The 12,532-nt window shown below is 41.3% G+C and overlaps 1 protein-coding gene across 2 annotated transcripts in view; it reads left to right on the top strand.

Moving 5' to 3' along the window:
- The window catches only part of LOC126356204 (zwittermicin A synthase ZmaJ), a 133,537-nt gene that overhangs the window by 11,487 nt on the left and 109,518 nt on the right, over nucleotides 1-12,532 (top strand). Inside the window, exon 1 of one of the 2 annotated variants that reach the window (XM_050007009.1) lies at nucleotides 8,237-8,510. The exons of the other annotated variant lie outside the window; for it this stretch is intronic. Within the exon in view, the coding sequence (XP_049862966.1) occupies nucleotides 8,443-8,510 (68 nt within the window). The 5' untranslated portion in view covers nucleotides 8,237-8,442. Of the gene's footprint in view, nucleotides 1-8,236; nucleotides 8,511-12,532 lie in introns of those variants that run through there. 2 annotated transcript variants of the gene reach the window in all.

Raw genomic sequence — 12,532 nt, 5'->3', positions numbered from 1 at the left:
CGCACAGAAAGGCCAGTAACGTGTGGGTTGATAATTAGTTACATTTACTAGAAAGTTACATCAACTTTGACTAGAATGGGGATCGTGTGCCCTTTAGACGATATTGTGCTGTATTGTGGTAAATGCCATTCCCAGTGTGATTCTTAACGAGTGGTACACACCAATTCAGTGCCACACCAACGCCTCTTAACGAAAGTAAGATGATATGCGTTATCAAAAGAAAGTTGTGACTGGTTTCATCATATCATCGTAGGTAGACCGCACCATGCTATCTCGGATGAAACATTAGTGACAAATGTAGAAATAATCTTTGGGATGCCGCAGGCAAGTGTCTTGGAACATTCTCTGTTGAAGTTATATTAATAACCTATCAGACAATGTTAATAATAACCTCAAAGCTCGTGCAGATGTTAGACTTATCGATAATGATGTATAGAGATGGCATAGAAATTTAAAAACACACAAAATACTTCAACAGATAAGTAGAAAGTAAAAAGTAGATCATTTGTCCTTCTTAGTGCTACATAAAGCAACCGTGCCAATTCTTCTACTATATAGCTCCGTAACACATCGACGCGACTACGTAATCCGTGGTAGCGGTCGGATGACGTCAAAATCCGACCGTCGCATGGTTACCGATAAACACTTCCGCAGTTTCAACTAACCAAGTTTACGTTTGAAAAGCACCTAACTACGCCTTTTGAATCTCCTAGGAAGCGCCCTGTAATTGGAAATGAAAAATTAAGCAGAGACAAACCTCTTAGACCACAGTCACCACAAAGCCCCTGTCACCGAGTATGTAATTAAGAGCCAATGGTGATGACGTTGACAACTGGGCGACTAGCAATAGCTCCATTGTAGATAGAGGTCACCTGGTCGCTCCAAAGCAACGAAGATACGCCACGTCAACCCATATCAGGTTGGCCAAGGATTACATCTAGTCTTCAATACTGTTAACTTCATTAGCGACGAGACATAATCGTCCAGTGTTTGCCGACCAAATGGTGTCGGGTCTTGCAGCAACCACGCTTTTTCTCCCACCAGTTGCTTCGGGCCACTGGTAATGTGTGTGTCTAATCCGCGGAAAGGAGAACCTGTCAAGATGCGTGGCGAATAAGACCAGTGGACCGTGCCTCAAGGACGCCATGTTCTCTCCAACGAGGCACGACTCATTCTAAACACTGATTCGCAACTCGTGTTCTTCAGGAGAGGAAAAGCAACGCGCAACAGTACATGTAACGTACAGAAAGGAACCAGTTTGGTGTCCATAGTGTAATGGCTAAGGTCACCGCCTTATTGAAAATACTTATCAAGCGCGGCACGTGTTACAGCGTTTGTTTTTCTTTTCTTTTGTAATATCTCTTCATATTCGATGAATTATTCTGATACAATTCTACCCTTGAATGACGTTTACTAATTTTCTATCTTCATACTCGCAGAATCCATGCGCAAAGTAGTTTCATACAATAGCTATGCCATGAGCGCATAATTATTCTTTGTAGTACTCTCTCTGGTGGTTGTTAGAAAAAAGCTTCCCCGAGATTGTCTTCGTGCCGATTAGTCTGAGCATTGTTGAGATTTATGACAAAAGATAACTGATACGAAATTGTACGATTAAAAGGCTCCTTCATACAAAAGGTCTGTAAGAATTTACATTATTTGAAGTTGAGAATTTATGATATTCATCGATACATTGCGTGGTTTTAATCAGAAGGGAACTTCCAAAAGACTGGATACGAACCTGCATTTAATAATCCAAGAGCTCCATTACTTCTTCGGAAGGTTAAACTTCATCAAAGCCAAATATCCGCTTGATCTGAGGTTTATACAACGCTCCCAAAAATACGAGGCATTTTATTTGTACAGATTAGCAGACTGCCGCAAAGCACGAGCCTGCAGAGAAGAAGAATCATCGCCTGATTTCATCCTAACAAGTAAAATTTCTGAATCATTTTGAGTGACTGAGTTATGATTGTGTTTCCTATTATGAATGATTGATTGCTCGAACGAATTGAGAACTACATAACTACATAATTACATAGATAGGAGGAAAAATTACTATGGCGACCGTGACAGGTTTTGAATAAACTTTTTAAGTTGTAATACTCGTTTATGGTGATTGCGACCATTCAACCTTCTGTTTATTGCGTGGACATTGGCCATCACACAATATAACATCATTAAACAACGCACTGACTTATGCCTTTCATTAGCCCCAACAATGAAAACCTTCAGCTCAAGCGCGAACAGAACTGATGACGCAATGCACGCAGAACCTATAGCTGAGTATACGGAACACATACTTAATTTACAGCAGCAGATGGTTGTGAGCCGACACGGAGAAAAGTATGACGTTTGACAAGAAGATTCTTCAGCAACGCGAAGACAAGATTAGCTTACGTACAACTTTTTTGCTGCCTTTCTTCCCGCACTTCATAACACGAATTGAACGGAAAGAAGGTCCGCAGCTCGTGGTCTAGAGGTTAGCGTTGCTGCCTGTGGATCATGGGGTCCCGGGATCGATTCCCGGCTGGGTTGGGAATTTTTCTTTTCCCCCCCGACTGGGGGTTTGTGTTGTCCTCTTCATCATTCGTGACAGTGACTAAATTGACTGTGTAAAAAGAAATCTGGACTGTGTAAAAATTGGAACTTTGTACGGGCGCTGATGACCAAGCAGTTGAGTGCCCCAGAAACCAAACATCAAACCAAACGGAAAGAAACCGTAACGTGTTACGATGCTCCGTATCCTCTGCCAGGCACTTTTCGGTGGTTGACATCTGCTGATGTTGAGGAAAAGTCATTAATGTGCAAAAGAAAAATTTGGACACGAAGTGGAAACTTCATGGGACACCACATCTCATCTGTGCACTAGCATCACTGGATTCTAATAAGATGTTTTTAATCGAACTACCATGTATAAAAGGTCAGACCTCCAAAACTGCACCGAACAGGGTATCGCAGTGGTTAGTACACTGGGCTCGCTTTCGGGAGGACGACGTTTCAAATCCGCGCCCGGCCTTCCTGATTTAGGTTTTCCGTGATTTCCCTTCATCGATTAAGGTAAATGCCGGGATGGTTCCTTCGAAAGGGTACGGCTGATTTCCTTCCCTAATCCGAGCTTGTGCTACGTCTCTAATGACCTCGTTGTCGAAGGACGTTAAACACTAAGCTCCTCCCGCTCCTTCAAAACTGTGCGTCGTGCGAAGTAATTTTGCAGGTAGATTTAGTGGTATATGTGGACGCTGTAGAGGTAGCACAAAATAAGCAATAAATTCAAACCTCATGCCTATTGTGGCACTGTCAGTGCATGAACAGCGGAAATATAGTAAGCGATAGTTTTTTTTGTTTGTTTCGTCATTTTGTCAGGAGTGTCAGCGAGAATAAGTTTCATAAAAGTCTGAAATTATGTGTAAAGTTTGTTGGAAGTAGCAAAATTCTCTCATTCTCAAATAGGGGATGAATATAATCTGGGTAATTTGCGCTCCCTGTTTCAAGGTACATACACTGTAAGTTTCATACTCTATATATTCTCTAAACTTTTTACATAAAATAATGCCTCTTAATGAAAAGACAATGCTGTCATAATCTTTTCATTAGGAGATAAGTCAAATTTAGCCCGTTTAGTACGAGTACTGTAAATTCTGCCCGCTGGTGTTCCATGTGGTGAGCAATACAGTCGCATCACAGCTGCTTTTTTTTCTTGACTGCCCTCGTGGTATTGCGGTAGCGTTCTCGCTTCCCGCGCACAGGGCCCGGGTTCGATTCCCGGCGGGGTCAGGGATTTTCTCTGCTTCGAGATGGCTGGGTGTTGTGTGTCCTTTCTTCGTCATTTCATCATCATTAACTAGAAAGTCGCCGAAGTGGCATCAACTAAAAATGACTTGCAATACAGCGGCCGAACTCCCCCAAATGGGGCCTCCCGGCTAACAATGCCATTTCATTTCTTCACTGTCGGCCAATTTCCGTGAAGAATATTTTCTTCCGCCATGGGCATTCGCTTCTAGATCTACACTACATATATATACACTCCACAAGCCACTGTACAGTGCATGGCGAAGTGTCTGTCGTATCTATATTACTGATTTTTTCCCCTACTTCTTTAACGTATTGAGAGAGGGGGGGAAAATGACTATCTACATGCCTGCCAGCACCTGCATCTGTCTCGCCTGATTCTAATGATCCCTACGCGAGATGTACAGGGTAGTTATAACTAAATTTTCGCAATTTGAGCGAGAGTAGACGTAAAACTGTTTACCGTAAGGGTACTTAACTTTATAGGAATCATGTTCAGACTGTGCGCTGCAGACTTTGCTTCGTTGGTGGCGTTAGTGTCATGACTTGCCGTTAGGTGCCGGTATGGTATGGCGATGTAGGATCGAAACAAAAGCATCAGTGTGAATTAACAGTTGCAGACAGGTCTGGGCAGGGCCTTACTCGTGAAACTGTTTTGCGAAAACAACAGCAACAGTGCAAGTGCTCTTCGCGAGTGTCGACGTAGTAAGTAGAGGCGCTCTTTCCGCACAGGTAGCTGAAGAACAAGATACGGAAATGTGCATATTTAGGATTTGATCCTGGTAGTGGCCAGTGGAAAACTGCGGCACAAATTGTTGAAGAAGTTGCTGTTGCCATGGCTGACAATGCTGGACGCGGTGTGCGATCTTCATGGAGTGCACGAGCTGTGAAATGACAGCTCAATATTCCCTGGTAATCCCTATTGTATCAGGCAGATGTAGAGAAATATCTAGTGCAGTTCCAGAGTGTCGCGAACGAAGATGGTCGTCACACTGAGCAGCGTTTGTAAGTTGGAACGTAAACAAAGCAGTGGAAAGTAAAATGTGTTTCTTTCAATGACTTACTGGGTTATTTATCTTCTGCATATCCTTCCAAATGTTTCCACAAAGTTTCTTTGTCCTACGATAATTCACTCAAGTTGCGAAATTTTAATTATGACTATCTTGTATGAAGACGGCGGCTTAATGGTAGCGCAGTCTTCTTCGAACAGAAATTTCCTAAATTCACCTTAGAGTGTTTTTTGTTTGTGGATTCCCATGTAAGTTACACCGACCAGTTACGATCGTAGCGTCGCGTCCCTGAATTCGATGTTCCTCGTCAAGCCAACGTGATAAAGACTCCAAACACTGGGACAATTGTCCAGAATTGATCGCACTATCGTTCAGCATTCGGTTTTCTTTTAAAGATGCATTCCATTGTTCCAATAAATCTATATATTCCATTTAGATTCCCTATTACAGATTTCACGTGCTCGTCCCATTTCATATCGCTTATCTTACTTCCAAATACTTGCACAATGTGACCCACTCCAAATATTGACCAATAATGTTGGAATCAGATACTATAGGGTCCTCTCTCTTTGTTACACGCATTGCCTTACATTTAATCCCATTTAAAGAGAACTGTCACTCATTACAGCAAGTGGAAACTTCGTCCAACTGTCTATGCAATTGCTAACAATTGTGCGAAGGCAGTGCTTTACTGCAGGCAATAGCGTCGCCAGCGAACAATTTTGTATTTCTACTAAAACTGATGATGTCTGATAAATCGTTTATGTATATTGAAAAAAATAGGCGTCATTGCCGGCCGCTGTGGTCGGGCGACTCTAGGCGCTTCAGCCCGGAACCACGCGGCTGCTACGGTCGCAGGTTCGAATCCTGCCTCGGGCATGGATGTGTCTGATGTCCTTAGGTTAGTTAGGTTTAAGTAGTTATAAGTGTAGGGGACTGATGACCTCAGAGATTAAGTCCCATAGCGCTTAGAGCCATTTGAACCATTCGGCGTCATTACTGACGGACGCCCCGTGTCGCTTGTTTCCTTCGAACATTCGTTATTCAGGATCACATACTGGCTTCTTCTTCTTCCTCTTTCAAAAGGCTGCACCCACAACTTTTTCTCTTTAGCAGTCGTCTCCATCTTCATCTTTTGTAAAAGAATATGATGTCTGAATACGTGTCCAATGAGTTTTGCTTTGCGCTGGCCTATAAGTTTCAATAGTTCTTCTTTTGTTTCTTATTTCTTGCAGAACCATCTCATTTGTTTTTCTGTCAGTGCAGCTAGTTCTTGTAATTCTCCTGCAGAAATACATTTCAGCAACTTCGAGTTGAGCTTTCTCCTGTTTTGTTAACGTCCAGCTTTCACGTACGTATCTCGCGACACTACATAATACACAGGTTTTTATATATCATTTCTCAGTGTGGATGCCAGAAGCTCCTTCTCATTCTGGAAGGCGCTCTTGGCGAGTGCTATACTTCTTTTGATTTACTTGAGACATCTATTCTTTTCCACCACACTATTGCCGAAACTGTCAAATTTGGTTACTTCCTAGAGCTGCTCACTGCCTTTTCTTATGTCAGTCTTACCTCTACCTCTTTTTGGCCAATAACCATGACTTTCGTCTTCTTGGTATGTATTTCTGATTTTACTTTTATTTCTCTCTTTATTTAAGGCGTTAAGCATTTTTATTTACTTCCTTCTCTGTATGCCACCATAGCAATACATCCGGCCATTCTCATGGAGTGAATATGTATATCATTTATTTTGATTCCACTCGTCTTTTCTTTCATTATTTTTACTGTTGCCATTGCCTCCTCGATGAACATATTAAATAAGTACAGTGATAGAGAGCACCTTTGTCTCACTCCCTTTCTATTTCTTTTTTGCTACCGTAAACTTTGAGCTCAGTGCTTTCACTTTTGTACATATGCAAAATTAATCGCCTGTCCTTCCTGTAAAGTCATACTTTGCACATTCCTCTAACCAATCGCAATGCGAAAATGCTCCCTACGATCATATTTTTGGTAGTAGTCGACGATGTGGCACATTTTCGAACGCCTTTGAAATCTAGGAAGACGAAATCTGCAAGTTAGAGTTGTTAACCTACCGTAGACTACTGTAGCCTACCATAAGTAAAAGTAGACAATGATAGTATTTCTAGTGGCATTATTTAGTTAACATCGTAGCCGCGTTATCAGTACATTAACTGTGTTACATACCTGTCGGGCATTACCTCATTTCTATCGCTGTGTGTGCGTATGCCGTCAGTGCCTTACCAGATTCTCCTAGACACCGGAAGCGGTGAACCGTCTAGAGACTGAGCGAGACTACATAAATGGCCGCGTAATCTACGGGGCATTTGTGGTCTTCATAGTTATCCCCTAGTCTGTTACAAATAAACAGTATTCATAGCGAAACTAAAATTGTCAGTGTTTAATTCAGATTTTAATCGAAAATTTTTCAATTGTAAGTTGAGACAGAGGGCTGTTGTAAAAATGAAAACAATACAAATATATCATATAGTTCTAGAAAGTGCAATTTCTTGAAAAGAAAGGTAAAATTTAGAAAAAAACTAAGAATAAAAACATATCGAACATCGCGCCAATATTTCGTCTATCATATATGAAACATGTTTCTATTATTCATAAACAACTTTCACACTTATCAGTGATAACACGAAACTATTTCGTCTAGCTTATATGAAACATGTTTCTCATATTCATAAAGAACTTTCACACTTCAGTAATAACACGAAACTATTTCGTCTAGCTTATATGAAACATGTTTCTATTATTCATAAACAACTTTCACACTTATCAGTAATAACACGAAACTCTTGCCTTTCACCATGAAGAAGAACGTTCTATTTAGTATATAATGTAATAACAACAATAATTATACAGGTTTTGCTGTAGCTGTGCATGTAAACTGCTTGCCTCAAAAGTAATTGCTTTGGTTACATGATAAACTATTACTTATAAAATGCAGTTTATAAAATGGTTCAGATGGCTCTAAGCACTACGAGACTTAATCTCTGAGGTCATCAGTCCCCAGACTACTTAAACCCAACTAGCCTAAGGACATCACACACATCCATGCCCGAAGCAGGATTCGAACCTGTGACCACAGCAGCAGCGCGGTTCCAGACTGAAGCGCCTAGAACCGCTCGGTCACAAGGTCCGGTTGCAGTTTATATTTTGAAAGTATATAAGATAAACAATGGATTAACAATGGACGATATGCGGTTGTAAATATGTTCAAGACAAAGAAACGAACAAAGAAAACCAAAGAGAAGTCGTCGGCTCCCAGTTTCTCTCTCACACATTCAATTATGTTTCTTTCCATATTAATACTACCAATACTATCGGTAGCCCTACCATTTACTACGTCATATACGTATTGCACCAGAACTACAGCGCCATAGTTTCGATAGAGCGCAACTGCACTACCAGTTCATCTATTGTTTGCAAGTGTCGTGCGTGACATCGAATACGATACACCACAGCGCCATCGGCGTCACAGAAATCTGCCGGTTGGCGGCAGCACTGCAGCCTCCGCCAGGATCCAAGCTTTGAGGGGCGGGATCGCTGCGCTGCGAAGAGGCGGTTTATTCGCGGACCGCCGCAGTCTGCAAGCGAAGCGTCTCCCGGCGGCATGGCCCGCGCCGAACTGTATTTCCTGCCGCAGCTGCAGTGGCGTTCCTGCACCGAGGAGCCAGAGCTGTGAGTCCGAACCTCCGAGCTGCTTATAGTCCGGTGTGAAGTAGTTGGCATTTCACTGCTGTCTGGCTCAACTGATGCTGCCACAAATACACCAGTGTGAACCTAGCTTTCGCCGCTCCACCTGTGCTGTCACTTCCACTGTGCAACACCACTGTCTGTTTATTTTCAAACAGGACACTTACGGACGCTAAAACTTCGCCTAGCTCAAGAAAAACAAAATTCCAACCGTAATCAAAATTAAGAGCAGACTCTTGACATGCTTAAAGACGCTATGGACTTCTCTACCATACGTGAATTTTCAATTTTTATGTTATTTTCTTCATTTTATTTTTATTTAGAGGATGAGAAATTAATGCGCGTTGGTTATCGCTGAGAGCGGAAGCACAGTGGTGGCTGCCTGCAGGCAGCAGTAATTCAGACATCATGTTCAACTTTGGATCCCAGATCTCGGAAGGCAACTAATCTTTCACTACAATTTCTCAGTGAAAGATATTACTGTATGATTATTTTATTTAAATTCGTCGTCAGAAGTAAACAGCATGAAAAAAACAATTCTTCCCCGTTTTATTTTCCAACGCGGGGAGAAGAGGATACATGCGTCCCCTAGGTACTTTGACGTGGAGCCTGTATACTCCAGTGTTAATCAAATTTTCGTTTATGATGTATAATTTCGAGAAAGCATTTCCATCCTATTTATGATTACAAATATTTGACATTTCGGTAGTTCATGCGAAATGACAAGCTCTTTATCATTACGTATAAATTAGTGTCTCATGTGGCAGTCACCTCGATCCTCCTATATGTGATATACGATGTTTAACACTTTTGGAACGAAGCCATTTGACTCAAGCTTCATAACAGTAACGTGCAGCAAATTGCATGATAATCTACCGCGAGGCATAAACGGTCCAGTGACAGCGAAATGGTAAAATTTGTAAGTTGGCGAATGTTCACGATCGTTCCCAAATAGTTTAATTCGAAGAAATATGTCTGTGAAGGACATCACATTTTTTTTAAATGTCTCACATCTATACTTACATCTCATCTATTCTCTGAAAGCCACCCTAAGGTGTCTGGTGGAGAATAATTCGTGTACCAACATCACTTCGCGATTTTTCTTTTCCACTCGTGAATGGTGTGTGGGTAGAACTCTTGGGAAGTCTCTGAGTTCGAATCTCTTATTTTGCCTTCTTGGTCGTTCCACGAGATACGTGGACGGGCAATGTATGGTCTCGGAATTTTAAAAGTAAACAGTTACTCACAGCGCGTCTCGTGTTATGTCCGCCACTGAAGTCAGATAAGCATCACGTTGACGCTTTCGGGATTACTAAAGGCGTCCTGTTACCAAACACACCACTTGTCTTCTCGTCTTCTGTTTTTCCTCTCTAATATATAAGGGTCAGACACTGAGGACCAATTTTAAAGTATCGGTCGAACGAGGGTGTTATAAGCAACCTTCTTCGTGGCTGGGTTACCGTTCCTAAGGATTCTTCCAATGAGTGTCTGGCTTCTGCTTTTCGTAGGGTTTATTTTATCCGGTCATTCTATTTTATATCGTTCCTTAAAAATACTCCCAGATATTTAACGGATGTCTGTTTCCACTGATTATTCGACAACCTTGTAATCAAACAACGTGACTTTCAGCCTATTCATGTGCAATTCGCTGTTTATACTAGGAGACGAACGACACACCGTCCAGAGTTTAGGTCCTTTAGTGAATTTTAGCGTAATAACCTGTAGTCTCCTGAGCACTGTATATACGGTAAAATCACATGCGAACAGCCTCGCTAAACTTCGGATTTAGCCGTGTGCCATTTATACATATAAAACTAGCCTTTGCACAGCACAAATTTAACCATAAATCGAAAATTGCAGGTAACATCAAACATTTGAGAAGTACATTATGGTGTACTTAATGGATACAGCAAATGAAGTTTGAAGCCAAAGTCGACACTGAATAATGTTCTGTGGTATTTGTAGAATCTACATAGTAACTGCAAATTTAAAAAACCTTACCTCCCACTTCACGAGAGTCAGATGTACGTCTGTTCTATACATGTTACTAAATTAATCACCAGCCGTGTTTTTCTGTCTGTAAGTTCACATTAAAATCAAGAACTACTAAGGAGATTTTGATACGGTTTTCAATAACACAACAGACGATTCACGAAGAAGGTGTATACATATATACATATATGAACAACTTATACAGACTGTAGTCCTACTCATCTTTTCCTAAATACTGAAATTTTTATGTTTTGTGGGTGTAATTTCGCGCTTTGTTTTGACCTGAATGTTTAGAGGAAAACCAGGAAGCCATGCAGTTGGTAAACACTTGGCGTGAATACTCCAAATACAGGATTAATCAGGAGGAAAGATACATGCTTTGCTGGGTGATGCTATTAGTGATTCTGAACAAAAGCTTCATACGGATAAACGCCCTATTCCGATGGTTTGAGAGAGAGAATAAATTTAATGTACATTGTACCCTATTTTCTGTATTCAAACACTGTCATTGTTTACAAGTACCACAGCAGTGTAGAGAGTTGGGACGAACAATTTGATACATAACCCTTGTAGGTTATCAGTACAGTCAAGTGCATCAAACTCCCCTACAAAATCTACAAAAATTAAATTTTCGATAGTCCCTCGTTCTTATCGCAAACTACTAGTCCTCGAGAAAAAAATGAATAGGATCTTTTTTGTAGGAAATTTAATTTAGAGTAGTACAAAATTTTGTACTACTGCACCTTTCCGTCAGAAGGTGTGGCTTTAGTTATTAAAGAAAAACGTACAAAAGTAATATTAAATCCGTTCTGTCTCAGAAACCATTCGAAATAGGGCATATGTCCATACGAAGTTTCTTGTTCGGAATCAATGTCACCCCTCAAAGCATGTACTTTTCCTCCTGATTCACCTTGTATGGCATGGCAGTGTAAATTAATCCACGAACGCGACAGCTTATAAAACTTTGATATGGCTGTTTCTAGAATGTGTATCGTCGATCTAGGACAGTAAGTTGTATTAATGGAAGACAGAATACTCGAAGTAGAGCGTGATTCAGCACCCTATTGTTGGGTCAGTGCCAGAGCGACATAGAAATGCTCAACTAACTGCAAGTAAGGCGTTGCGCAGTTAGACTTCAAAGTTTGCAGGAGTAATTAATGAAATAAATTTCCCGTTTGAGCCTGCGATCATTGTGAATGTTCTGTGTATAAAGCCGTGTTGCTCGCTTAATACATGCTTATAACGTCGTTTCTGGTACTGCAATCATCAGATTAGAACTCAGAACTTCTAAAACCGTCAAGCAGTTGACGCCACGATTAGGCACACGTTCTGTCACTATGCCTTATTTTACAGGTTACAATTTCTGATGTGATAGACGTAGCTGAAACGACGTTATAAATAAACAAAAATATTAAGCGATCCAAGTGGCTTTATTCACAAAATATTTCCGCGACTAAATTAAGTCAGGGAAGATATTACCTCATCCCACATGTAGTCCTTAAACAAATCGATGTTTAGATGCTGGCCGGGGTGACTGAGCGGTTCCGGTTCTAGGCGCTAGTCTGGAACCGCGCGACCGCTGCTATCGCAGGTTCGAGTCCTGCCTCGGGCATGGAGTGTGTGATGTCCTTAGGTTGGTTAGGTTTAACTAGGTCTAAGTTCTAGGGGACTGATAACCTCAGATGTGTCATAGTGCTCAGAGCCATTTTTGATGTTTAGATCCCCCTGCTAGTATTTTCTTCAGCTATCTTCTGGTGTCTGCGGGTGAACGGATGGATGCTGTTCAAGAAAATTGGACGCAGAATTTGTTGGGAAATAATCGTATCCAGATTACCACTTTCTCGGTTTCGCCATGGATAAGGTGCCAGAGAACAGTAAGATAGCAATAGCAAGGTGGACTTGAGGTTCACCATACGTTACCTCAGGAGACGCGCGTAATGTGTGTTTCAAAACTCCTAGAACTGGTAACTGGATGCAACGAACTGTAAACAACGATCGTAAGTTTCGTCAAGAGC

This window comes from Schistocerca gregaria, chromosome 3 (genome assembly GCF_023897955.1).
Source record: "Schistocerca gregaria isolate iqSchGreg1 chromosome 3, iqSchGreg1.2, whole genome shotgun sequence".
Taxonomy (NCBI): domain Eukaryota; kingdom Metazoa; phylum Arthropoda; class Insecta; order Orthoptera; family Acrididae; genus Schistocerca; species Schistocerca gregaria.
Note: the sequence above shows the minus strand (reverse complement) of the source record. Positions and strands in the feature narration are given on the sequence as shown.